This window comes from Aptenodytes patagonicus, chromosome 9 (genome assembly GCF_965638725.1).
Source record: "Aptenodytes patagonicus chromosome 9, bAptPat1.pri.cur, whole genome shotgun sequence".
Classification (NCBI taxonomy): Eukaryota; Metazoa; Chordata; class Aves; order Sphenisciformes; family Spheniscidae; genus Aptenodytes; species Aptenodytes patagonicus.
Genome location: NC_134957.1, coordinates 20093366 through 20121356, shown reverse-complemented (window position 1 = coordinate 20121356; position 27991 = coordinate 20093366). Strand labels below are relative to the sequence as shown.

The window sequence follows — 27991 nt, the reverse complement described above, 5'->3', positions numbered from 1 at the left end:
AAAATTCAAAGGAAACTGAGATTCTGGTCTTTTGCAAGATATGGCTAAAGAGTGAATGAAGAAAAGGAAGCCACAAAGCCAGATGTTCTTCTTTCATGGGATGGGAAGTGGGTTAGTGCCACCAGCCAAAGCAGAAGCAATAAGAGACTTTAATGGGAGTTCTGTTTCTGCACAATATTTGGTGTGTTTCTTTAGGAAGTGCACTAACGGCTTTCTGTCATTTCCTAGGAGATTTTGCAGGGCACACTTTTAAAAGGTGAAAAGATTTAATTTTCCTTTGCCTTAATGAGTTCTCATGTAAATATGGCTGATCCCTGTGATCTCTTGGAACTGCTCAGCAACATTCGTGGGCGAACAGCTGAGTTCTGCAGAGCAGAAGAAGGGCTTCCCTTATCTCTCTGTAAATTGGTCCCAGTGTCTTTGGTTTAAAACCGTTTCATCATTTTTTTTAAAAAACAGAAGGCAAAGGACAAACCTCCTCAACATTTTTTCTTAGAAAACAAACTTCTGCATTCTCCATCAATGTGACAGAGCAGAATAAAGCAAAGGATGGCTGTGTGAAAATGAAGATTACCATATGAATGTAACTTTCTTCCTCTTCTCCGGAAACTGAATTGGCAAATATTCTTGCTGAATTAATACCGTCTCTTTCTGGTGAGATAAAGCTCATTCGATTGCTATGAAGAAAAACACAGGAGAGGTTAAGGAAGCATCTTACAGATGCTCTGAAATGAAGCCAAAGCCTGACACAGTCCATATGGTGAATAAACTCACAGTAACGCTGCAGCTTTTATGGAGAGGATGTCCAAAACCACTCTTTAGTTCTAGAAAAAGCGTGCTATATTGCTATGAGTGTTTTTGTTGGTTTTTTTTTTTCTCTGGGATTTATGAAAGTTTGCCATCTCTGGTATGACAGAAAGCATAAACCATTGGAGCAATTCTCCAACAAGGGGCACAGAGACAGATATTCATCCGGGTAATATGTGCTGATAGGGCAGTTACTTAGTTGTGTGGGTATCCACATTTTGGAGATTGATGCGAATTAATCGGCTACTGGAGGTGCATGCAGAGGAACTTGCCTGGCTTTGAACACAGTGCAAACACATGCTACCTGTGCTATGGAGATGGCTGTGACTCAGCCCTCGTACAAGGAAATCTCTACCACTAACGTAACTGTCAGAGGTATATCATGAGTAAATTATTGCAGGCCAGCACAATGGGGCTAGTTATTAGGAAATTAGATGGCCGCTTTGTGCGGCATGAACAGTATAATTCCCTTTGCTTTATTAGTTCCGGGCATACTTCTTTTTTAGTTTTGTTAATGTAAAACATGCGAACTCCCTTGTTATCCTTCAGGACTCTGCACTGTGTCAGCACTAATTAACCACAGCGCTCTGGCAGGGACGCTTGGGAGGCAGGCTACTGGGGTTTCCCTAACAGGCAGCACGCGGCAGGCAGCGCTGAAGGGCTTAACCGGCTTTGGACTGTACGGCTGAGAGAGGGGTCTGCAACTGAGAAACTGCCCATCTCGTGTCCCTTTTGCCCTCCAAATGATTACCTGAGACGGGGGAGTGGAAGTGTCCTGTCTGGCAATGATACTAGTGAAAAAAACCACATTTTCCGGAGTGCCCGGGGTACGCAGAGGAGGTTGGTGGGAATTCCTGGCTTTTGCACGCACACTTCAGCACAGCTGGCTCTCCTGTCAGCCTTTCCCCGTAGCGCCGAGATCCTCCCAGCCAGCAGGCTGCAGTCCTCCCCTGCTCACGAGTTCCCTGAAGATGAGTCTTTCACTGCCCTTGGAGCCCAACAGTATCACCTGTTCACACTACCTGGGCTTTGGGACCAAAAGCCTTTGTTTTACCCCACAACTAATTTCCAGTGACAAAAGGTCACACCAACAGATCCAGTCTGAATTGCTGCGTGGCAGTGCGGAAGCCTACACCCACGCTACAAGTCAGGCAGATCTTTATCTTATCTGGTTCTCCTCTGCAATATTGATTTTCAGGAACAAAAATGGCTCTATCACTTTGAAAAAAATAATTAAGGCATGTGCAGCTTTTAGCCATTGCAGCAGTCACACCAGAGTGCAGACCAGCTCCAGCCTTTTCAAAAAGGACCTTCAAAATAGACTGAGCATCACTGCGTGATGCTGAACGCACTGGAGCTGCCCATCGTGAAAGGGAGCCTTGCTTTTTAGAGACAGCAAAAGCCTGGGGGATGCTGGAAGGAGCCCTGGGAAATTTTTGTTTGTGGACTTTGCCAGGAAACTGTTTCTTGTGGGATGTGATAAGTTATTTTTAACTCCATTCCACAATGTTAATGCTTAAAAGATTGGAAGGACAGGTTTCTTGTTGACTTACTAAGGCACAGTCCACATCCTGGTCACGGCAGCATGCTCCCGGATTGTGGAGAGGTTCCTCAAGTCCAGAGGAGGTGGCCGTGCTGCAAGTAGATACAAAAGGAACTACATTTCCAATAGCAGAGCTAATGAAAAGTACAGACTGTTTAGAAAAAAATGAAGTTTTATATTAACAGCAAGAAACTAACAGAGTATTTCACAGAACATAACGATATAACCAAGGCAGAAACCGGTAACAAATGACCACTTCAGTCAGCGCTGGAAAGCAAAGTCCCTCATTTACCCTAAAATAACAGAATAAATACAATGGGCATAAGGAGAGCAAATGCCCCACAAGATCCACGTGCTTGTCTCAGATCTGCTCTGCATATGCTGCCTTCAAGAGGAGAGGCCAGTTCAGCCTACAGGTCAAACCAGGTTTTGGGCTCTCTTCTAAACAAAAAGGTCCTACATGTGGAGATCAAGATCATTCCTCTCACCAGTCCATGTACATTTTCTACCCCGTTCTCATAAAACCCCTAAGAAAGGACCTGAGCTTGCTTCACTTCCTGGCAATGGTCTAAGTTTCTGTCTGCACTTCACAGTAGCATTTCCTGAACCAATTTCTGAGTAGCCCTGTGGCTCTGCAGCCCAAAGAGCTTTAACGTAGGCTAGGCTTAGGCAATTTCTCCACTGCAAAGCTGAATTTTGTCCCCAGTATAAGCTCTGGAAGTGCAACCCAGATTTTGGAGATGCCATGAAAAGCAGGAGTGGAAAATTACCATCAGTAAAAGCATCTGCAGGAAATTCCTAATTAAACCAAGACAGCTGCGCCTACCCAACAGAGGTTTAACCAACAGCCCACACATCAAGTTTGAGTATTTGAGTGTTTGGATGTCCTGTTCCTGGAAGGTCAGGGAGCTGGTGAGACAGCAGTACACGTACTTCAGAGCTGCAGGATTTAGTCTGCTGTCTCTCCAAGGCTACGTCCATTTGGTGATTTGCAGTCAGAGTGGATCTGAAGCCATGCACCATGCTAATGCAGCCACCCGGTCTCCGACTGCAAAAGTAGGCACGGACGCTCTTCCTCTGCTCACAAACCACCCTGTGGACACATCCTACGTTACAGTACTATAAACCACTTATACAGCAATTCAATCCCTCTTCTAGAGCGGGAAGCACTTTAAAAATGTACCAAGGACACTATCAGAGGTCACCCATGTCCCCGCTATCAGGACCCCCTGGCTGCCGATTGCATTTTAGGTCTGGGCTTACATTTCCTACGAGGCTTGAGGTCTCGGTTCACCGGAGGGGGCTCCAGGTCTGAGGGAAGCTCAGGTAATGGGCTGGTGAGTTTTTCAGTGCTGACGACAGGGAAGGTAAACGTGGCTGAGCCGGGGCTCATGGGGATGTAGCCGTCGGGTGAACAGTCGGAGCCAGGTGCAGAGGGAGAGGTGCTGGGGCGCATGGGCACGTAGCTGTCCTCCGTGCTGTCCGAAGCAGTCGAGTAGAGCGGGGAGAACCGACAGGGCTTCAGAAGCAAAGGAGGAAAAGAAAGAAATGGATCCATAAATGAATAGCTAACCCCCTGCAAGCCAGGAGGTGCTGTGAGATGGCAACAGATCTGAGCCGAGCTCCAGGCCAGGAGAGTCCTGACGTGACCTGAGAGGCGCAAGCTGGAAAGACACAAGACAAACGCATGAGTTCAGAAGCACACTCCAGCTTTGGAGAGGACCACTTCTGAGCTTTGCAAGTCACTGCTGGAAACGAGGACCAAACTTATTGGACACTTAAGTAGGTTTAAATCCTCCGACTTCAGTGAGGCTGTGCTTGACTCTCCCAGCAGTAATTCTGACCTATAAAACGAAGGAGGGTCCTTCATACAAAAACCACATCTGAAAGGAGAACATCTGATGAACTAGGTTTTTGCAAATGTGGAAGCTGAGAGAGCAGACACACAGACATACAAGTTACTTCTGATAGCTGAGAATAAACACTAGAAATGCATTTCATGCAGGTTAGAGCTGGCTGAGTGGTGAGAGGGATTGATTACAAGCCTTGCAAGCTTTCAATGGGGAGAAAAATATAAGTCACCCACCACCAGAACTTACATACAAGCAGCAAAAGATCTCCCACACAGCAGACAGTGTCCAGCGCCAGCCAGAAGACTGGCTATGTGATGTGTGATGATACAACCATGTCTGTCAAAGGCAGAGTCAGGAAGCTTTGGACTGACAGAGCCCTGAATCACAGGCGCTTTGAGAGCAAACTCTTTTCTATGTCCTAAAGAGGGGATATCCCTCAGGATCATGAAGTGATAGGCTTCTTTAGATCCTTTTTTCAAGAGATAAGCAGTTTTCTCAGGTGCTCTTTGTCAACAGTTTAGTTCTCGAGGCTACTGGTATCCTTTTTCACAACAGACCTGGCTTCACCTACTTTAAAAACAGGGTGCTCAGTGTGGTGGCCTCCCCCTCCCTCAAAGGCTTCCTGCGGCCGCAAAGAAGCAGCATAGAAGATGCCCAAAGCCAAGTACTTCTTCCATTTTTTTTTTAATTCTTCTGCTGAACACAGGAGAGGAATGATTGAATATCAGGATGTGAAATGATTCACTTTCTGAAGTTTGTCATGTGCCAGTGTTTTAAATTTATGCAAGCAGAGTACTTACCAAATTCAAGCTAAGCCTCTTATCCCGACTTCTTAAGGAACTGCCTTCCATGTCTGCTGCAAGGGAAAAGAGTGATTAAAAATGTGATAAGGCAGTACAACCTTACGGAGATAATTCTGGAGTAAAGCATATGGCTCTAAAATAATTACAGCTTTATAAAGATTCCATAACTCCTAGTATTTATCCTAAATGAGGAAATCCAACGACACTTAAGACCAGAACCAACTCAGTAGCATTTCAAGAGCTATTACATCTATTTTAAGTATGATGAAATCAAGGAACATGTTCATGTATAATCCAGCTGTAGCTTGGGCTTCCTGTAACACAAGCAGTTGGGGAGAAAGACTGGGGTGGTGTAGAGAGCAAGTAACCAAGCAAAAATTTAAACCCAGCTCCTGCTCTAGTCCCGCTCTATTTTCCCCGTCTGTCAAACTGGGGAAATTATATGAAAAGGGATTGTAGGAAATATTAATCCATTATTGTTTGGGAAGTTATTTGGGAGCCTCGTATGTAGGGTGCCAGGGAAGCACATGTTATTGTACAGAGGGTGCATGGCGGAGCTTAACGGTAGGAGAGAAATGCTTTTCTTTGTCACCCAGAAAAGCTGATGTGGTGCAAGTGGCTCAAGCTGATGGGGAACAAACAGCCAGAAAAAAAAAGTCACCAGTCACAGTGTCCCCCTTGTGCAGGATGGTCTTTGTCTTGGTGCAGGTCAATTTTACTTTTGAAGCAAAAGGCAAAAAAAATTGAAATCCAGCATTCAGTGCATAGAAGATTAGCAGCGGGAGATGCTTACAGCTACCATCCTTTTCTGGAAAATTATTTTCTGTGCAGAAAATGGCTTTTCTGTGGGAATGCCTTAAAACCCTGCAACCGTGTTAATCCAGTCCCCGCTCTTACAGCGGAGATGTCAATACTGCACTGCAAGTGGGGGTCTCTGTGGTGGTACCAGCATAAAAGGCAAAAGCGCTAAACAAGAACAAAGCAATACTGTTAGCGCGTGTATATATTCCGATAGACACAGTCGCTGTCCTGGGACACCTACATTTACTTATTATTGTGGCAAAAAGATATTCAGGCACAACACTCCAGCAGATGCCAGGATACAGGTGCCTTACACACGTACAGCTCGTTCCCCTTCGTGGCACTGCAACCAGCATACGCTGCCTTTGCACTGGGTTAACTACATCTGTTCAGCTTTTACAGGTTGCCAAGGGCAAAAAATGAAGTAAATAACTCGAGTGGGCTCACTTTGGGAGCTGGTTAGGAACAGCTGCTTTCTCCCTGTTTCTTTTTCCAATCTTTCTTGTTAAACACGTTTTAATTCAGAGTTTAACCTTTCAGTTTCAGCTGCACTTAGGGTAGGAAAAAATAGCAGCACTTATTAATTCATTGCTGCCCCCTGTCAGGCAGAGATAACCTTGCAGCACAGTAGCAGAACATGACATTTGGCCACTTAATCCTCTTAAAAACATTTTGTCATAAATTGAGTTGGAGGAACATTAACTGTCTCAAGCACGGTGGCATCGTTAGAGCAGCACACGTGCAGAAGCAAGAGCAGCACCTTTCAGGGAGCAACCGAATGTAACTGATAATTAAGAATACCAGTTCCACTGATGGGTGTTTCTTCAGAAACCTTCCAAGAATTGTTTGTACACTGATAAACAGCCTGGACAGAGGTCTCCTTGCTTTAGCTTCTGAGCTTTAAGAGCAAGATCTAACGGCCCCAAACACTGGTTGGTCATTCAAACTGCAGGAGTCTAAAGGACGCTAGTTCTTAAAAACCTACTTTTTCTTCCTCAAAAAAATGACGCATCACTGCAAAATACTTGATGATTTCCAGCCAGGTATTCCAGCTGCATCCCTCTGTTCCATGGCTCCACAAAATAAGATTTTCTCATACTGCGTATGCTGGTTTTTGACACCTTAATGTTCTGGGGTTTTGACTGTTATTTTTGTTTGTGATGATGGTGTTTCAAGAACAAGTGGAAAAGTCACCTCAGCTCAGAGCAGAGCTTGCTTTGCAGCAGAGCCTTGCTCTGCAGTGGGTTTTCAGGCTACCCTGACTGAAGTGCAAGGTCAGAGTGGGATTTGCTCAAGGACGGAGTCCCTGGTTCAACTAGGATTACATCCCATCCCCAGCGTCTCCCTGGCTTCCCGTTCTTTACTCTAAGCTGCGAAAAGACATGCTGCTGTTATGGAAAGGACTGGATGTAGCAAAGCAGCACAGCTACAAAGGCATTTCCCATGTGCAAGCCCACATTTTGACCTGCATAACTAAAGAGTTTGGCATTGCCTGATTCAACGGCTGGCTTTTCATTTTTGTTTTTCTACTGCTTTCTTTTTTGGAGAGGGAGCGGGCATGGAAAACTAGCAATTCATGAGGCACCCTGAAGAGATCACAGCCAAATCGCTGCCCATGTGTACACACTGAGGGGCTTTTACAGAGCAGGAGATGAATGTGAGGGACAGGTCTGAATCCTGCTCGCTAACTAATTTGAAACAAACATTTCAGGTTGCTTTGGGGGGTATATGATTTCGCAGGGGGGAGGACAGGGAGGCACAACTGGAGGTGGGCACCCGCTCTGCACTGGTGTGCAGCTCCATCCCTCACACCTGCCCTGCTTTGCTGGCTCTCGGAAATGCACTCACCTTTCCAGTTCCTCACGTTGTCTAAGCTGGACAAGGAGATCCTCCTGGGCACCAGAGCGACCTGAGCCCGGCAGAGCCCTGCGTGCCCGTTCTGGAGGGCCCCACCGCCCACCTCATCCCCTCTCCTGTCTGAGAAGTGGGTTGGCTTGGGCGGCCGCGGTGGGGGTGTGTTGGACAGGATGTCCAGCTGGGTTACACCGTAGGGCAGCACGTTTTGGCTCTTGTCGATCTGAAAGGTTGGTGTCAGCGGCGTCCCCAGCAGTGGAGAAGAGGAGGAAAAGTCACTGGGTGGCCCGTTAATGTCTATGGTCCTGGACACAGTGCTGGGGTTTGCCAACGGGGCCCCATCCTGGTGCACAGTGCCAGCGCTGGACGGCTGTACAAGGTACAAGGAGGGCTGGGACTGCAAGGAGTCGACAAAAACATCGTCTGATGAGGTTTGCTCCAGAGATCTGTCCGAATTCGACCAGCTGTCACACCTGCACAGAGACAGAGGTCAGGACCTGCGCTTTCCTTTTCTGCTGGTTGCAACTGAGCAAGCGCACAGCAAAAAACCCCAACCCCACAGTTTGGGACAAAATCTGTCCCTTCCCTATGGCTGCAGAAGGTGCCCCCTGAGCTGGGCTGGGGGATTGGGCACTTTGTGGAGCACCCTGGGCAGCAGCAGGTAGAAAGGGCATCTGGAGGGAGGCCGTATGTGAGGTCCCCAGCCACTCACCCTGGAAAGGGACAGGACCAACATACAACACTCGACCGCTAATCTGCGCTATGAAAAGCCTCCTGCAAATTAGATTAAGCTGATGGTCCCCTGTTGTGCTTGGGAGCCTATCCTGAGCGGTAGGGCTCAAGGACAAGTTTGCCCCAGTTTCCCAGGGCATCACTGGGCAGGCAGAGGGTGGCTCCAGCCCGATGCATCTGGCAGACCCCACACCTACCTGTTGTGGCTGAGCTTGCCCGACTCGCAGTTGGAGAGGAAGAGGTAGTCAGGGAGGAAGACCGACTCTGACTCGCTGGGGGTCTCCTCTGCGGCAGATGCGTCAGCAGCAGCGTGGTCAACTGAGAAGGAGGGATCTGCGATGCGGGAGGCGTGGGTGGAGGCGGCCGGCGATGGCTGCGGGGACGAGGTCGTGTGAGACAGGCTCTCCACTGAACCTGCAATGGGAATGGACGGCCCCAGCTGAGGAACGGCTCTGACTCACCCTGGCCCACTGCCTCTCCTGGCCACCGCCACCTTGCTTTTGCACCAGGGATGTTTTACCCCAGAGCAGCAATGGGTCAAGGCAAAAACTGATTCTGGGGAGAGGGGAGCCTGATTTTGCAGCTGTCCCCCTGCCCAGGCTTGGTCTGGCATCCCCCCTCCTGCAGGGCTGTAGCATCCCTCCTGCAGACAGCAATGAAGACAGCCTCTGCTGAGGAAAGTGCTGAGGCAGAGCAGTCTGTTTTATCAAGTATTTTTTAGGACCTAACACAAATAATTAAGTATTAATCTCCAACACTTCAAATTAACGGCGACAAGGAAAGGGAATGATTTCTTCCCACTTTCTAGATCTCAGTGGACAAAACTGAGCTTTGCGGCTTATGGAGTAGCTGGATTTGTTGCACCTCTGAACTTGTCTGCAAACTCCTTACGCCTCTCTAGGCTGGACATCAAAGCCACGAGAGCTGTGGTGTAGCTGTTATTGCCCAGCTAGAGGCTTGTTGGCTCTGCTGAGAAAAGGGACACTACTTTTCTGGAGGCCACAAGACACAGGGGAGCCCGTGCTCAGTGACACCTTCCCTGCTCAGCGACACCTTCCTTGCTCCCTCCTTCCCCGGGCATAACACTCCAGTCCTGCCGCAGCACAGAAAGGGATGGAGGTGGGGAGAGGAGCAGGTTTGGGCTGCAGGCAGCAGGGCTGGCCCAGGCTGCACAGAGCTGGCCACCTGCTCAGCTCCGGGTTGACCTCCGACCACCGAGGCCATCCTTCACTGGCAGCATACGGCCGAGGCACTCATACCCATCTGGCCCGAGCATTACTGGGCAGCAGAGACAAGTCTAGTCCTGTTGCTCTCCCAGCCTCCATCCCCACTAGAGAGCCGGGGACGCTGGGCAGGAGGGATGAAGGAGTGATGGGTGAACCATACAGAGTTAAGGCTAAGCACAGCCTCTGGCCCAGCTCTTGGAGCATTTTGACTCAAAAAATCGAGACCTCAGTGCAAGTCGGACCTCCCACCGTGGGCAGCTGTGGACAGGGAAGGGCCTGCTCTCCAAAGGCATCTGCTCCTAGCAGCAAGCTCAGCCAGTGGCACCAGGAACACGAGCCCTCAATTAGAGAATATGATTTTTTCTAGTGACGTTTCAGGTTGCTGCGTGGTGGTTCCCTCACCAGGGCTGTGCGGGGACCAGGCAGTGCTCACTGGGTGCCCCAGCTGTCCCCGACACCTGCGGGGCTCGGCAGTGGGCACCCATCTCTCTGGCTGAAGCACAGACACCGCCTGAGTCAAAGCTGCAAAACCCTTCTTCAAAATGAAGAACTCCGCAGCAAAAACAAACGCAAGAAACCAGCTACTGCTGATAAAACCAAACCAAGCATAAACATTCCTTCAAAGCGTAGCAAGAAGGCAGATTTCTCTAACACTGAAATCCAGAATTTACTGGAAATGCTGGGAACCAGCCCCTGACCATCTGCATACATGTGGTGGGCCAGATCCTGCACTGTGCGGTGAGGTCCTGAGATCCTCCAGCAGGTTCTACCTAGTCCTCAGCTCAACACAGCAACAAGCTTTGGCACTTTACTGGGTTGTTATAGTCTCTTCTCAACCCTGGGAGGTGCTAGGTGTATGCGCAAGCAGGTCAGGAGGGACCGAAAGGGCTGCCAAGACATGGGTGGTTAGACAGCAACATCACTAAACAAACAAAACCCTCTAGTGACCCAGACTTCCACACCAGCCACAGCGGGCTTCACCCTGTCACCTTTCTGATGTCAGTCAGAAGAGTGAAACAGCTGATCTTCTCTCCCTGCGTTACCCCACACCTCATCCCTTTGAACTGGGGAGGGAGCTGCCTCTTCCCTTCCCATCTACCAGTATTGACTCACTGCTGCTTCCTCCTGTTAGCTTTGGAGGTCTGATGCAGTGGACCCCAGATCAGCAAAGCACATGCTTAAATTCGAGCCTACACAAAGCATTTGCTTAATTTTGAGCAGGTGCTTATAGCAGCAGGATTTCAGCAGTGAGCATCTGGAAGGAATGGCTTTTACAGGGTTTCACATTTGCAAAGCAGAGCTGAGGGCTGCAGCCTTCCCATCTGAAAAAATAACTTTTCTCTTGTTCATTGTGCTGGCTCAGACAGTAACTCTGCTTTCAAATCTTGGACTCGGAGAGCTGTCTTGCAAGCTGAGGATGATCAAATATGCACCAGGCTAACTCCATAGGGATCTCAGAAAAGCATGTTCACATCACCATCTGACCACATTTTTTAAAAAAAAAAAAACACACAACAACTAAAACCTGCCACAATGCGTAAGAAAAATTAATGACATTCTGGATTATTAACACAGAGAACAAACAGGCCTGAACTCCATCTGGTACTCACAGGGTTTAGCCACGGATTATCCCATCAGGAAAGGCTGTGAGCTACAGACCACATGGCAACCGTTGTGAACAGGAGGGAGGGATGGGGACAGCGCAGACCTGCCCTTTTCTAACCTTCAGGGGCTCAGGGACCTGCAGCCAGCTCCTAACAGACCGTCCCTGTCCCTGCCAGCCCTGCTGGTAACCGAATCAGTGTGCATTAAAGTTGTACCACGACAGCAGCTGGGTAGAATAAATTATGCATGGCCACTTTCAACAGTGAGAAGGCAGAGAATAGGTTTGGTGCCTGCCCTCCCCTTTGCCAGAGAGACAGCAGGAGGCTTTGGCTGCCAAAATAACTGCTTCGGTGGGCACTAACCCAAAAAAATCTCGTGACTTTCCCTGTCATTGCAGGGCCATTGCTTGAAGAAACAGAGGGCTTCTCCCTCCTGCTACAGACCCCAGCCCACTCCCCAAAAATCATTATGGTGCAACAGCAGTGCAGGGACACAGTGAAATAGGGGGGTCCTGCTCACAGCAAACCCCCACCAGGCTGCATGGCCATACCAAGGAGGTAGAAATGCCACCCACCCCTCCTGGCCAGGGGCCAGAGCCTGACATTAAAGGGCAGCCTTGAGTCCATGCAGCTGAGAAGGGATTTCCTCCCACTGAGAGGGGAGTGTGGAGGGAGTAGCCCCAGTGCCTGTCCTCCAGCATGGGCTGGGAGGAGCTGTCACACCTCCCCTGAACTCCTGTGCAAGGGCCAGGTGCTGCCGTGAGCAAGCCTGCCAGGACACTGCCTGCCCCACTTTGTACGGGAACAGAGGGGGGAAATGAAGTGAAGACGCTCAGGAGAAAGTGTCTCTGCAAGGAGAGCACAGTCCCCTCCAGGTAGTCCCTCAGTGCAGTGGTCCTGGCTCCCCTTGCTCCCAGCATGCTGCCCTGGCTGGGAGAGATGCTTCCCAGTGTGGCTGCAGCAAGCTCCTGGGGAAATCAAACCATCCCCATGCCATGGGGGGCAGGGTCTGTGCACATTGGCAAGAGGAAAAAAAAGAGGGAGAGACATTTAAGGAGGCAAAGAAACCATCAGAGGAGCAGGCAAAAAGGGAGAAGGTCCCAGCAATGGGCAAGGATGGGTGTGAACAACAGAGCAACTAGAGGTAAAAGGGAGAGGTGGAGGAGCAGAAATGCTCTAATCCAACTGCCAGCAGCCAAGAGGGACCCAAGGGTAACCTGTCACTTAGGATGACCCTGCCAACGTCCTGGTCCATGCACTGTGCAGGGAAGGCACCAGTGAGGGGGCCTCCCCGGGGACATCAGGCTGCACTGTGGCCCTGGGTGCTGTGGGAGAGAGTAGAGCAACAGGGGAGAGATGGAGATCGGCAGGGACCTTCAAGTAAGGGCTGCATCTGGAAGGAGCAAGGCGTTTACATGGGATGTGTAACAATACCTGGAGCCTGTGGAAGAAGTGAAGAGGGAACCCAAGATGAAAGGTCCCTACTGGGAGCCTTCACCAGAGGTAGAAGCAAGATTTTACATAGAAATGGTAAGAAAATATGGAGGGAGGCCTCTTCCTCTCTCCTCCAGCTGACTCCCCTGAAGGTGCCAGCTCACCCGTCATTTTCAGCACAGCCAGTGGCACAGTTTCTTGTGGCAGCCGAGTGCTGCAGCGTGATGATTGCTGCTGGCAAGTCCTTCCCAACAGCCGCCCTCCCAGGTGCTTCCTGACATCTGCCTGGAGCTTGCATTTCGCCTTAGTCTCTCAGCCGTCCCCTCTCTTGTTGACTAAAAAGCTGTCCTCACAGGGCCAGCCGTGGTTTTGCTAACTTTGGTCTGCATCTGGCTGCTTACATGTCAGACCGGAGGCCTCTGATGACTAGGACCTGGCTGTTCGTCCAGCTTCTTTGCTACTGGAGGGGACTAACTGGGAACAATGGGACGGTGTTTACAGCTGAGTCACTGCGTAAACTCGTGGCTGCACTTTCTGTGCATTAAGCAGAGAAAGCAGCAGATTTGGTTTTGGCCTCAAAGTTGCAGCAAATATTCAGAGATGCAAGGATTAACAGTGATTGATTTCACAATATAATATTGGCTTTGAGATTCATTTTAATACACAGAACAGCTTATTAAAATTTCCTGCAATTGATGTGTCTTTCTTTTGATGATTCATTTCAGGGACTATTATTTTTTTAACACAGTAGCATTCAAGTTAAAAAAGCATATGGCATTTAATAGAGCTTTTCTCTTCTTATGTTAATTTTTAAGGGTAATTTGTTTAAACCTACAGGCTCTTGGGGGATTTATGTGCTTCCAAAAAGCTGAAGCAATTAGCAACTGTTTGAAATGTTATGTGCAACCTGTGGAACTGTGCAGATTTAAATCAGAGGATCTGGATGTGCCCTGCAGCCTGACCTGAATACACCCCAGACCTGACCTCACCAGCATGAACTGCACGGTAAACAGGAGATCTTATGAGCTATTCACCATTAGAGATACGGTAAGTGCATGTCTGGAAGCTTAGCTTACACAGTCTGTGACAAGGGCTGTACGTTCAGGTGCCAGACTTTATACTGAACCAAGGCAAATGCTCTGCACTGTTGAACTTCTTGGGGGTTAATACCTGCCTTGAACAGAGCGGAAAGCTGGGACGTCAGCTTTCCCAACTGCCACACCAAGAGTTGTCACTTCTCATCCGTCAGTTTCTACACTAGCAGTATTCGCTGGGAGAGAAATACCACTGTGTAATACTCTGAGTATTGCCCATGTATAAGTCTTACAAGCAACGCTGCACTGTACCAGCGTAACAGAACAGACATTTCCCAGTATAAATGCATCTATCCTGGGGACAGCCACTGCCTTAGCTCCTCGGTCACAGATCACATCTCCCTATGCACATCCTCATCACAGTGCCAGCAGAAGTCTGCATACAGATTTGAGAGACACATTATTTTTCTCTTTTCTGTTTTGCATGGAAAGACTTACCTACATTTCAGAGTAATTGGTAAAATTATATCTAAAATAATACTGCACCAGAAGTAGCAATGCAAGACCAACATCTCAGTGTCAACAAGGGCAGATCAGCAGGAAGGGGGTTACTGAATATCCCTAATTATGTCCAAGTTCCAAAGGGCTATTGACTCCAATCCCTCAAAGCTACCAGCTCTAGTTTGCAAGTTGCATTCATGGGCAGCTTGTACTGGCACATAAAAATATGTCAGCACATTTTCCTGGTGGTCTCTAAAGTGAATGGGAAGAGAGCAGACATCACATTTATAACAGGACCACTGCAGTGCTCTTTCCACTCCCATATCCCCTCAGAATGAACTACTGAAGAGAAGATTAAAGAAGGCCAGGAACCACGACAGATTAAAATAAAACATTTCACCATGGCCTTTTGTTTCCTTTCAAGTTACAAGGTAATGGTATGGCTATGCGGCAGTTGCAGACACCAGTAGCAGCCTGAGCGCAGCAGCACAGGGACCATGGCAGGATAATCTGCCCAGCCACACTATGATACCCCCAAACATATTACTGCCCTTGGGATCGAGTCCCTCCATCACCACCCTCTTCTGCTTTTGCACTACCTTTTACCATGGTGAAGGACTTCGTTCTGACTCACTTCCTATGAAGCTCTCAAATTGCTGCTGTATCTGCCCCTTGGAAATGTCAAGGGAAAGACAGATTGCTGTTTTCTGAGCCCGATTGTCTCATTTGAAAGGGAAGTTAATGATGATACAGGTCCCGACTTCAATTACTGGCTACATCCATCTTGGAGTGGTTAATTCTTGGAAGCTTTCCAAGACATTCACCCTGCTGAGTATATACAGGTGTAGGTCCTGGCAAAACAGGCTGACTTTATGCTTCACTGGCAGGACCATCTCTTAAGTCTAGACACACACTTCTAACGCTCTCCTGTCTTCTGCCTTTTCTTTACTTTTCTTCTCACTAATAGACTAAGACAGCTCAGTATTTTTGTCATTGATTTATGTATGTGCGTATCCACCCAAGTCTGTGCACATTCCACATCCAGCAAAGCCTGAGAAAATGCGAGTTTTGCAGGACACTCTCCCAGAACAGGTGTCTTACATTAAGCCAAACTAAATAAATATGGGACATGCAATGAAATAAACGGCCCCAGAAGATAACAGTCAGTCAGCTTTTCACATAAACAGTACCTTTTCTTATTAAGGACCTGCTGGTTATTCTAGCAGGAATCACTTCATCAAAGTGAGACCAAGCGGCCAGCTATTATTTCTACCCAGCAGAAACAAGATCCCTGATAACTTGCAAATCAGGGTTTAGCAGCATCTCAGTGCTGTGTGGAGCTGTAAGAAACAGAGTCCCACACCACCTGCCCAACTCAACCAGCCAGCAAGGTCCATGCTTCCTCTCACCCTGGGTGCTGCTGTGGAGGAGCCCAGACAAAGATCATCCTCCCAACCCCCAAGACAAGCATGATCCTACCTGTGCCATCTTCTAGATGTCCAAAGTTACAGATCTGGCTGATGTTGTGCACCCAGATCTGCATCTCCTCCTCAGTTTTGGCTACCAGGTAGAAGGTGCGGTAGGTGGTTCTCACAATGAAGACGAAGTTGTTCTGAAATTCTTTCCTGATGAAGTTGGGCCCCGAGTGCTTCAGCACTTCGCACTCGTTGAGGTCGATGATCCGAATGGGTTTTTTGGAATGGTTGTTCCTGTAGTACTCCAGCACATCTGGGTTCCCGCTCATGCGGCCTCTGCGCAGCACGAACCAGCGCTTCCGCCATGCCTGCAAATGGTACAAACGGGGCTCTTTTAGTGCCAATCACATAATATATCAAATCAAATTTTCCTTCAGGTTTTATAGTTGTTTTGATAAGATGGCCAAATCGTGACTTTGATTTGAAGTGCTTGCTATCAGCTTGGATTTGTGATAGGGAAAAAGGCAAAGGGTTGTCCCTTTGGAGGTCAAGAGGAACAAGACTTCTCCCCTCCTCTCACTCTCAGCCTGCCAGCATGGTGTAATCGAAATGATCTCATACTTCACCATCTCATCTATAGAAGAGGTTCTAACACATTTTTCTTTGTGAAATGAAGACGCCTAGGACTGCACCCTGTGTTGCAGTACATGAGCTAATACCTGGCAACAAGCACCTTTTGCCTAGCAAAGACAAGGCCTCCAGATGACCAGTGCAGCTTCCCTCCCATGGTTTTCAGTGCTAATAAAAAGCTGTTAATGAGCTGCCAGTTACTTCTGAAAGTCCAGAGCAAACCTTAAGGGAGTTGTAGTGCTAAAAAGTTAAAACAGGAAACTCCCAAAACTTACAGAAGGACATCTATTTACACAGACACTGCTTCAAGTGACCATCAACCCAAACTGATAAGCACTAGTGTCTTTTAGACCCTTGTGACTGAAGGTACGTGTCCCATACAGGCTTAAATGAAGTCCTGGCAGGACTGAGATGCAGCATCACTTTATAAAGCTATATGCAAGTTTCTAGGAACAAAATAACATCTTTTCCCTTTTTTCCAGCAGCTGTTTTTGTTCATCAATAGTATAAGCGCCTCCATGTTGACTACAGCTGTCACCAACACACTTACTTTGAGGGCCAGAAGAAATCCACCCTGAAGTTCTGTTCCACGGAGAAAAGCTGAAATAAGACATTAGAAGCTTCCCCCTTACCAAACTCCTTAAAAACTGTGTTGGATAAAGCCATGCCCAAACCAGCGAGGCCCGGGCGGCTACCAGGGAGCAGCTGAAGCTAAGGCTGCAGCTGCCCCAGCTCTGATGGCAGCTAGAGAAGGGTGCAGGGGCTCACGCGCTGCCCAGGTACCTCCAATAGCTATACACCCACCGGCTGTTTTAATTGCCTTCATAAGAGTTAAAAGCTCATTAAAGAAACATCTGAACAACAACCACAACCTCCCTACCTGAATCTTATTCAAGTGCTCTTGGCAAAATGACTTGTCACAATGATGTAAACCTAGGTGATAGCTTGCGTTCGAGTTAAAAATCATGCTCATTTTGCAAAGAGTGGATCTGTCTGTCAGTTTAAAGACAGCCAACCATCCAGCCTTAAGGCAAAATAACTGAGTTCAGGATGTTTTCACTAAGATGGAAGAGTCCTTACTGGCACAGTTTAGGATCAATACAGGCACTACAGATTTCGCTGACACTGAGCTCCCGTGGGCATGGTGATAGTTAACATGATCAACAAAAAATAGCAACAATTGTTTGTCAAAAAAAAGCTTTTTTTCCTACTCAAAAGAGACTTCCTTGCAGTGTAGCAAGCTTTGCACAGTCTGTCAATATTCATCCAAAAGTTTATCTAGAAGTAAGTCTGTTCAGCCTGGCAGTACCTTAACCTATTTTGAAAGCAAAAGATTCTTCGAAAACAATATACAGGGACCAGAGAATGAAGTATCATGAGGCAGCTCTTGCAAGGCTGAACAAGCACATACCAGCCTGTGTAAAGGAGGGGTTTTCAAGGAGGGGGGGGCTCACATCAGGAATAAACAGGAAGCAGAGGTGAGGTGCTAAGTGTATTGCACAAAGAAAATTAAGTCTTGCCCTCATGACCTGTTGAGGTTTGAAAGTGATTTGGTCTCTGTTGAAAGTAGCTAGAAAAAACAGATTACTGAGATATCTCAGACAAGTCTAATTTTGTGGGAGCCAGGGAAAAAAAAAAGAACACACACCCCCTCAAAGGAAATAGAAACAAAGGAAAAATGTTTAATGGAGAAAACACTTTCCTGACTAGCAAGCTTCAGCAGTGGAATACAGCCCAGCAGGTATCTCACATGTATAGTCCCAGAAAGAGTCCACGCCTCTGCCACCGGCAATCCAAGTGCCACACAGGCTTAATGCACACTCCACAAACACATCAGGACAGAAAGGCCACATCCCCTAACACACTCTCACCCCTAAACAACAAAAGAGAAATGCTTCAGGAGGTATAAGCCAAACAAGACCTGCTCCTTCGCCTCCCAGAGAAGCAGGCTGCTGAGACAGAGAGGCGAAGGAGCCATCAGCTCTCCCCCAAGACTACATAGACCACTTCTCACTCCTTCCCCAATGCTGCCAGCCCTGCAGCTTAAATACACCTGGCTCCTTCTGATGGAAATTGGATGGAAATCACCTGCATATGAGCAAGCTGAGGAGGGGACGGGACGGGAGAGCAGCTGGGGACACCCTGCCTAGCTGGCACCCACGCAGCTGTGGGGAGGTGGGAGCTCAGCCCCGAGGCCGGGACCAGCTCAGGGCTACCTGCTGGTGGCCGGTACAACACCCTTAGGCAGGATGGCCCAGTACCTGTCCCCATTTCCTTAGCATTTTAATTTTCATGAGTCTAAAGGGGTCTGTAGTTTCAGCACAACCCGGGCAGCCAGTAAGAGGAAAGAGAAAACTGCAGCTGTGCTTTGCCGAAAAGCTCACGGTCCCTCTGTTCGGAGGCGAAGGCTGGCTTCGGCGTGGTGTGAGTGGCTGTGGCTCTGCTGTTTTTGGTTTTGTACTAGCCAAGAAGCTGCCTGATAACCTGTTTCCCTGCAGATACACAATTTGATCAGGCTTATCGTCTGGCTGGCGCTGTGAGACTGGAGATGGAGAGGTGCCCAGTCAGTGCGGCTTATGATGGGAGAGGAGAGCAGGGCCGAGGCTGTGTGAGAAAACACTGGCTATCATAGCTGGGCAGCCATGAAAACAGGGCTGAGGGGAAATAATGCCAGATAGCTGCCCAAATCTGCACTGCCCTTTGGAAGGGTGGGCCTCCCCTCTCCATCTCCTGCACCGCCACCCTCACTGCCCTCCCCAGGCTCGTGGCAGGGCCCGTGCAGCCACCTAGCACCCTGTCTGGCTGAAAACAGAGTAGTTTTTTCTTGTGGGGGTAACACGTGAGCTGTAGGAAACATGCAGGAAGGTGGGGGGTGGAGAGGGACAGAGGAACTTTGGTTCCTTTGCCAAAGGAACCAAAGGTTGCCCTTTGGTGATACCACAAGCTCGGACAAGCTAAGAGCCCTTGTCTGCCGCCGTTCATTGCCCCAAATATTAATGTACTCTGAAACCGATGGTGGTATCTTGCTGTGAGCTGCAGGGACCGGAGCAAATACCCTGCCCATGCTGCTGACCCGCTGCTGGACCTGGAGCCGAGGGACAGCAGCTTTTAAATAGGCGCAGCCTGAGTCAGCAGCGTGGGTGAATCAGCACTCGCAGGCTCAGATCTTCAAAGACATTTAATACACTCAATACACTCAACCCCCCTTGAAATCAGTGCGGGTGCCACAGCAGGGTGGCAGCGGCGCAGGGCGATGGTGCAGCCTGGCCGATGGGGCGTTTGCCGGCACTGCCCGGTGAGCTCGCCTGCTGCCCCGTGCCAGGGCTGCTCCTTGCCTGCCACCAAAGGGAGCCGTCTTGGGGAGCAAAAGGAGCAGAAGCCGCCTCATCCCACACTGGGAAATGGGAGCGCTGCCAGCCCGGTGCCCCAGCACCCAACCTTGCCTGGGTGCAGGCAGGCCATCACCAGGAAGGGGGTAGGAGGGTGGGAGGGGACGGGACCAGCTCTTTCCCTGGGTGCTTGCTCTTAACATCAGCTTCGTTGTACCATCAGACTGCATCCACACACACACAGTGCACTTGCACCTCACCTCTCCGGGCTCCTTTTTTTTCCCTCCACTCTCTAGGAGGAAAGTGGCATCAGCTACCAACATAGCTACCTGCGTGGGTAGGGTTGAAGGACCATCTTTTGCACCTCTTCTCCCATTTGACATACCCAGTGCCGTCACTGTCTCCCCCCAGTGGCTCATTTCCATTCTGAAACTTTCACCGATATGTGCCTTTACTCGCAAAATGTTGTACTCCAAAACATTTTTGCTTATCCTACAATGCTGAGTGTACAATGCGCCGAGTTTTTGAGACACTCACAGCTTGCCTGCAAACGGACATGAGCAGGTTTGCCATTGCCAATACACAGGACTCGCCCTGCTCCGTGGCGTAGGCAAAGCAGGGGTTTTGGCACACCTTTCAGCATGAGGCTTTTATCTCCAAGAGTCAAATATCCTCTCCTCATTTTCCTGGCATTTGCCTGCAATGAGCTACATGTCTCCTTTCCCCAGGGGAAGTGGATGCAGCACACTGGAGTCGCTGGGAGCCCAGCTGTGGCAGGCCTTGGCCAGACAAGACGGCAGCAGCAGTTTTTAGCTCGCAGGGACCCAGGCAGCGGTCCACTCTGCCGGAGCAGGGGCCAGGGCTCCTCAGCCCCAGGCCAGAGGCGCAGAGGGTGCCTGGCACCTCCCAGCCCCTGCCCTGCAAGGCAGGCAGTCGTGCCCCATGGCAGCTCCTTTCCAGTGCCCACCCCAGCCCCAGCCCATAGCAGAGCATGGTGGGGTTTTACATAGTTGTACGCTCTCGGTAGTTTTCTTTTTACCATTTACCAGTCACAAGGCCGCCTCCTCCTTCCCCTGTTACGGTTCTTCCTGCCATCCCTGGTTTTCTGTCTTTGCAGCGTGATCTTCGCCCACAGACCAGGACGCAGTGTGGTGTGGCGTGTGCCTTCCTTCCCTTCCCCATCAGTCACCCAAACCAGAAGCTGTGCCCGTGCCGGCACCACAACGCAAGGTGCTGAGCACCTGTCTGGGGCTGGAGGGGGCTCCCCACGGCTCGCGGACCCCTTGCTGGGGAAGGGTGTGCTGTGCCAACACCCCATGGTACAGCAAGGAGCTCTGCTCCCTGCTCCCTCCTGTCCCGGGCAGCACTGTGTGCAGGATCAACCTGCATCCCTGTGCTGCTGCAATACCTTCCTCCTCACAGTTTGTAAGGCACAGTCGCTATTACCACGAGCCGGTGCCCAGGGGACCAGTTTCTCTGCTGTGGGGTGCCGGTATCGGGCTAGAGAGCACCTTTGAGCCCCTGCAGAGGCTCGAGGCTGGTGGGGGCACCCGAGGAGCCAGCAGGGCCAGAGCGGTGGGGCTGCGGCGAGCAGGGATTTATTTCAGCTGATCAGAGTCAATAGTATCTGACAATATTTAGTCTGGAGCTGCACACACTGCCAAATTTACAAGAGAATTTGGATCAATTTAAGGGTGAAAGATTGCACTCCCATGGTTGAGATGAAGTAACCTATATACTTAAATAGGAACCAATTCCTGGGATTCAGCCTAGGCTCCTCACTTACACTATGGAAAGGATCTACGCATCCAGAAGAAATATTACATTTATTTGGGGGCCTCTTGAAATTAGTTCCTTCTTGATGAAGGAATGATACGATGATATGTTTACATGTCCTCCAAAGCTTTGTTAGCATTAGAGAGAAGGCTTTATCAGAAAAGCACAACTACAATCAGACAAGAGCCAACATAAATCTAGAACAATTTTCATCTGCCCTTCGTAAGTGGAATAGTTCGGTGCCAAAAGGAAGAAAGAATTTGCAGCAGCGTTGGTCGGACGCCAGCATGTTGCTCTGTGCAAGACAAGCTATCAGTGTTTTCTTCTTGCTCCTGAATTTTTCACTTTGGGAATTCCAGAGCCACTTCTGAAGGGAAGAGGAATAGCTCTGTTTCCATTTCAGTAGGGTTTCTAAGAAAGCTATCACTACTTCCACAATCTGACGTCTCTGCTTCTGCTGAATAAGTGGTGTGAGGTTTAAAAAGGGCTGCTATTACATGCAAATGTTTGCTCCACCGCAGCAATGTCAGATAAGACAGGCCACGAGCAAACCTACGTGCTGAAAAAACAGCTATCTGGTAAACAAGGCCAGAATGGGAGCTGAGCGCCTGCATGGGAAAGGTTTAGCAAAGGACCTTCATCACTTACCTTCTGTCTGAGGACCATGTTTTCATTTTTATGTACAAAATATCCAGTATCTGAGATCTAAATAATTAATTAGAGCACATACAAGCTAAATGAGGTAAATTGGCCTGAAATATAATTTGTCCTGTGTGTTTTTGATTTATTCTGGTTTTAATAACAAAACACAGAATAGCCAACAAACTTGAAATTCTTTACCAGCTAAATTAATGCCCATGACTCCCCCATGAGGATAACCTTCATTTTACGGAATGCAGCAAAGGGGATGGCAAGGGGAAGCAGAATGAACAGCGGATGTGTACCGATTCCGCGCCTGCCTGGCGGCCTTGCAGCCATGCTTCTGGGCAAAGGACATGTGCTCGTCCCCAGGCCTGCTGCGGGGAGGTCTGACGCCGAAAGAAGAGTTCGAGAGCTCAGTGATGGGGAGGACTGTGAAAGGTCTGAACATTTGGGATTGCTCTCATCCCGCAAACTCCCTTGGAAAGAGAAAGCAGCAAATCCCACCAGAGGAGGGTCTGGCACGGCTTCCCTCCCGTGGCTGGCTGAGGGCTGGGAGCGCCTGTGTGTACAGTGCTCCTCCTGCTACTCGCTGCGGTTCGGCTGCCTTGAGCTGCAAGGCATCCTTGGGGCTAGAAAACTAGCAGAGCTGCAGGATAATAGTCCCGCAGAAGTGCCAGTACTTGAGACACAAGTTTTCAAAGCTTGCCTCTTTTTTAAAGAACAATTTTTAAACATATTTTTGGGGAAAAAAAATTAGGCGGAACTTCATAGCATTTCCTATAAATGACTTAAAAGAGGAAGTTAAAATTCATGTGTAGACAGGTTTGTAAGCAGCTGATGTCTAAGCCTATTAAGACCATATAAGTTAAGAGTTTCCCCCGCCTACGCAGAGTGGGAGGTGTTGGAACTGCAGAGTACGGTCCCTGCAAGAGGGACCTGTGCATCAGGAAGGAGGAAGGAGTCAGGCCCCAGCTCCCAGCAAGCATCCTCACGTTCAAAGAGCCAAGGACATTGCTGGGAGCTCTTCGTGCCACTCTTTCAAGAGAAAAGGGCCCACCCCATGGAGCTCACGCTCCTCGGACTGCGAGACTCTTGCAGAAGGGCTCATGCCTTCTACTCTGTAGCCTGCATTGCTTGGTAATAGTGCTCGATTAACTCACTCGCAGAAATCTGAGATGAAAAAGACCTCTTAAACCACCCAGCCTGTCCCCAGCTGGAGTTATGGTTTTGCTATTTCAGTTGTGGCTGTTGGTCTGCAGCTCCCATCAGCTCTGCATAACAAATCTCTCCCTAATGAAGCTGCCTGCTTGTCCCTTCCAGTGTGTCCCCGTGCAGCGCTCTGGGAGCAGCTGAGCTCATTGCCCATCACCCACTGGTTTAACGCTTCTCTTGGATTTTGTCTCCCTTGCTGTCTGGTTTCCCTTATTTTCTACTCAGATCTCACAAACTTCTTCAGCAGTGAGAGGCTGAAACTCATAGTTTATGGCTGGGAAAGAAAAATCAATAAATATTCAATTTCAGAGAGGAATGCTCCTCCCTTAGGGCCTTCCTCTGCCTCCACAGGCATGTAATTCTATTTAACCTAGAGAGCAGAAGGAGAAATTTTCTGCAGTTTTTCTCCCTTCGCTTGGGTGCCCGGAGCTGAGGCGCATTCCCGTGGGTGCTGGAAAGGCATCAGCTCTCCCTTCCCCTGCCTGTTCATGCCCACTACAGCTCTGTTTTCTCAAGGTTTAGGGCGCAGCTATGGCGGGAAAACAACTTTCAGCCCAGACCAGCACAAATGGTCTGGCTCATCCTGTGCAAAGGACCATCACACGATGAGTTCAGGACAGACTACAGTCTAACACTGTATTTTCATCTGCTGAGTCGTGAGTCATTTATTGAGTCACTTGTCTTTCTGATAGTTGTAGTTTCAGTGTGACTCTAAATGAATCTTGTTTCAAGAAAGTCAGCATGAGTCTTCCTCGGAGGAGATGCAAGGGGTGCATAGTGGAAGGGGAAGTACCTTCTTCCTTTCAAGGTGATACAGATACATTAATTGACTAAAAACACTAACCAAAAAATTTCCTGTGCTGTAACTGCAATGAAAGCTTTGTAATAAAGCATCTAAGATGACGTCCTGTAGAAGCAGAGAGGTTTCCTTTGTTTCTGTTTCTCACAAAAAGAAACCTGTGGTTTGTGAAGAAAAAATAACGCACACTAAAAAAAAGGAGAAAAAGTCCCAGAGTCATATGTTGCCTGCTAACCTACACCCATTCCCACTGCCTAGTCTACATCCTAATCCATAATATTTATGGTGCTTTACATATACAAACATCTGCAACAGAATGAGTCACTGCTATTTAATAAACATGCAGATTCTTTGTAAAGCTAATGGGTTTGTTTGGGCATGAAGGGTCAAAGTCATAGTGACCTAAAAACTTGGGAGTTCTAAGTTCTTAAAAACCTTGTGGAAGATAAGAAAACAAGTTCTGAAAGTAAAATTAATGATAACACCACTGCATTTTGGGGAGGGAGGAAGGAGGCAGAGACTTGGATGAAGAAATGTCATTTCACTCATGTCCTCCCGTCCTTTAGTAAGAGCAGTAAAGAACCGAGAACTGTGCTTCTCCCAAACATTCTGATTAGAGGTTTCCTCCGAGGACACGGGCAAGGTGACAGAGCATCCCCTTGCTCCTCATGCAAGTAGGAATTGCTCGACAAGACGTTGCTGGCTGAAGGGGAGCAGTGCTGCTGTCCTCTTCTCGCTTTCCCCATGGCTCCTGGTAGGTGGGTCTCAAGGGGCTCTCCCACAGAAAAGAAATGCCGGTGCTGCGGTCATGCCCCCTGGATGGGTCCCTGAGCTTTGCAGGGGAAGATGCTGACGGGGCATCTCATCCCACAAGATCTTGCTACGGGGAAGAATTCACCGGTTTTGATCTGAGCTACAACAAACCCTGCCACACCAGAAAAACACCGCGGCTCCATGTCGCCTGGGGCGACTGAAACGTGTCAAATGGCTTCGCAGCGCTGCCTGCCTGCCCTGCCCTGCCCTGGGGCACACGGTGCAGGCAGGATCCAACTGTCCTCGCCAATGCTTTGCAGAGCTCACTGCTTCCTAGTGTCCCGCGGCTATGGAAATGCCTCTGGGCCGATAAAGCCTTACCTGTGAAATCCATAGCAACAAAACACCGAAGAAGGGATGGCAGGATGGCAATCCTATTTCAGTGGATTCATTTAACAGTGAAATCCTGACACAGGCACGAAGTAAATAAGCCACCCTCCCCATTGTCAGCCCAGGGCATGACTTCTCTATTCTTCCTCCTATTTTGACAGCAGTGGTGCTGAAAGCTTGGCGCTTTTCTTGTTAACAGCTGCCCTGCAAATATGCGCAGGCCCCTTTGAGCTCATTTATAGAAAGCATAAGGACCAGTCATTATGAAATTACAGCTAACTGCCACCACAGGGCAGAAACCCAGCCATGCCCTGGAGGGCTGCACCTCCCAGGGAGAGGCTTGCGGCTGAGTGGGGTTTGTCAGGAGCACCAAGCGACCAGAGCCAGCCAGCAATCTCGACAGCATCTGCAGGGCGCCAGTAAAAAGACACAGTTGGTATTAATAAATAAATAAAGTAACTCCCCCACTGCACTTGGCTGTGTTTCATTGGGACTAATAAGACAGTAAAGACAGTCTCACACGCCTTCAGGAAGCAACCGAAATTTTTGTGACTCGGCGTCATTATAAAGCAGCACCCAAAGGGATCTGGAGAACCGATGAAAAATCAAGCTAAGGAAAAGAAAGCCAGCTGCGGCGTGAAATCCACACAAGCTTGGGAAGCCTCCAGGTGGGGCAGAGCCCAAGCAGCCGCAATGCTCATTGCAATGCTCGGCCCCGGGCTGGCCACCCGCTGCCTGGGCTGCCAGCGCTTCCACTGCGCCACCAGCTCTCATCAAAATGAACCTGTGATGGGTGAGCAAAAGCCCTGGGTGGAGGGGAAGCTGATTTTGGCCAGCTGGCCTCGTCCCTGCCCGGGGCAGGCAAGCGGACCCCGTCCCGCCTGGATCCCTGCATGCTGCAGCCCGAGCAGCCGTGACGCCGGGTGGGGGGTATCAAACTGCTGGGGCAGCCAGGGGTGGACACTGACTCACATCGTGAGCATCCTCACACTCTCCATTTCATTTTGTCTGTCTTTTTCGCCTTTAATGGGGATGTAAAGTAGGTTGCAGCTCAGAGTAGAGGTCCCAGCAGCAGAAGACAGCACTGAAGTGATTAAAGCCATTCAAGCATCTCCTCCCACCCAGAGCGCTCCTCTCCTCTGGCACATTTTTTCCTTCCTGAGGGCAGGCACAGTGAAACATTAATTCCTTTAAGCTGCCCCCCAAATGACACCTTCTGACTGCTGCTACATTTTTGCAGGCATTTAAGGTCCCTGACAGTGAAGACTTACAGGCAGGACTCTTTACATGAGGATGTTTACAGCCTCGCCAGCTAGCCAAGAGTTTTAGTTCCATATTCCCTCACAGCATATTTATGTGTAGTATCTAAAATGACATTATTATTATCACCCTGAACGCGGCTTAATTTCTGGAGTGCTTTTTTTCTCCTTTAAATCCTAAAGCACTTGACAACTGGTACCTGCTCATTACATGCTGCATATGTTCTGATTCATTCACCTGTCACAGGGATACACCTGCCTCTGAAGTTACGCCGCGTTCCAGATAATCAGGATGCTTATCCGTACACCCACAGGTATGCGCTCGCATCCGTGCATTTGGCTTTGACCAATCTACGGTGCAACTTTTCCATCTGAAATCCTAATCTACCTGTTGAAGGTGGCAGAGGTCGACGGACAGAAAACCGCTGGTCTGGCTTAGTGCCACGCCTCTGGTCAGTTAGAAAATAAAATTCTGATTTCTCAGGATGGAGGATTGGGCTTCTTATAGAAGCGAGTTGAAAACAGGGAGAAAGGAGAAACTAACACAGTGATACAGGTCTTCCTGGATTTAACAACATAACTTTGTTTTCTGTTAGTGGGAAAAGTGCCACTGAAACCTCATGCCGCACGATAGGGATTCCGACTGTTACATGAAAACTACTTGTGTAAAATGGCCTGGAAACCGTTAAGATCTCTCTGACTTGTTCACAATAAATTCTTTAATACTAACATAGTAATAAAATATAAACTTAAATAGAGGTAAATTTTGATTTCTTAGCATGGCTTTAATCCAAAAGTCTTGCATAATCTTAAAGGATTTTTAAAAGGCTCTGCACGGATACTTGATTAATAAAGTATCTTGAACAATAAAAATTAGGTTGCCCCCAGGTTGTTTAAGGCACAACAGTTCTGGAATACAAATGCTGGGCATAATAGTCTGCTGGATGACTGAAGCTAGCTAAGTCACAAGAGTTTTCAGTCATTTTTGGGAGCAAGTATAGGAAAATGTATATACCAAAGGGACTGAAGTTTAGACAAATTTTGAGCAAATTTGCTAAACTAATAGCTTTTATGGAAGGACTCCAAACCTGCTTCGCTAAGGAAAGAAATAGAGTTGGGGCTAATCCCCTTTCTTGTAACTCACAAGCACAATGTAAACATGTAAATACAGATGTGCAAAGCAGTTACAGACCAGAAAGATCTGCCTGGAGGTTGCGCCCTGCCTCGGGCTATCGGGAGTCCCTCTCCCTCTATTTTACTTGGAACTGGCAGTTTTCTCAGTATTCTTTACACAAACAGAACAAATTTTGCTGTTTCACCTTGTTAACTGAACATGTGGTGTGAGGTCAGCAACAGTCACGCAGCCTATCTATAACTGTCTGTGCTCACATGATGCCACGGCTCCGAAGAGAAGGAACATAAACAGGAAATTGGGCAAAGTGACTCTTTTCGTAGGGGACCACAACACTGCTTTTTATTTTTTTTTTTAAACTAAACCCTTCAACAACACGCTGTCGGACCTCATGAAGAAAACCAGAGTAGCCAGCAGGATCAGAATAAAAGCCGCAAGTATTTACGCTGTAACACTTTTGCC

The 27991-nt window shown here is 48.7% G+C and overlaps 1 protein-coding gene across 4 annotated transcripts in view; it reads right to left on the bottom strand.

Moving 5' to 3' along the window:
* GAB3 (GRB2 associated binding protein 3) overlaps positions 1-27991 on the bottom strand; it is a 69416-nt gene that overhangs the window by 6398 nt on the left and 35027 nt on the right. For 3 of the 4 annotated variants that reach the window (XM_076347358.1, XM_076347357.1, XM_076347356.1), the window contains exons 2-8: positions 15672-15975; positions 8591-8807; positions 7656-8134; positions 5004-5059; positions 3614-3869; positions 2361-2442; positions 575-677 (exon numbers count right to left, since the gene is read on the bottom strand). In XM_076347358.1, the coding sequence (XP_076203473.1) occupies positions 575-677; positions 2361-2442; positions 3614-3869; positions 5004-5059; positions 7656-8134; positions 8591-8807; positions 15672-15975 (1497 nt within the window). The remainder of the gene's footprint in view (positions 1-574; positions 678-2360; positions 2443-3613; positions 3870-5003; positions 5060-7655; positions 8135-8590; positions 8808-15671; positions 15976-27991) is intronic. The other variant, XM_076347355.1, reaches the window with a different exon arrangement.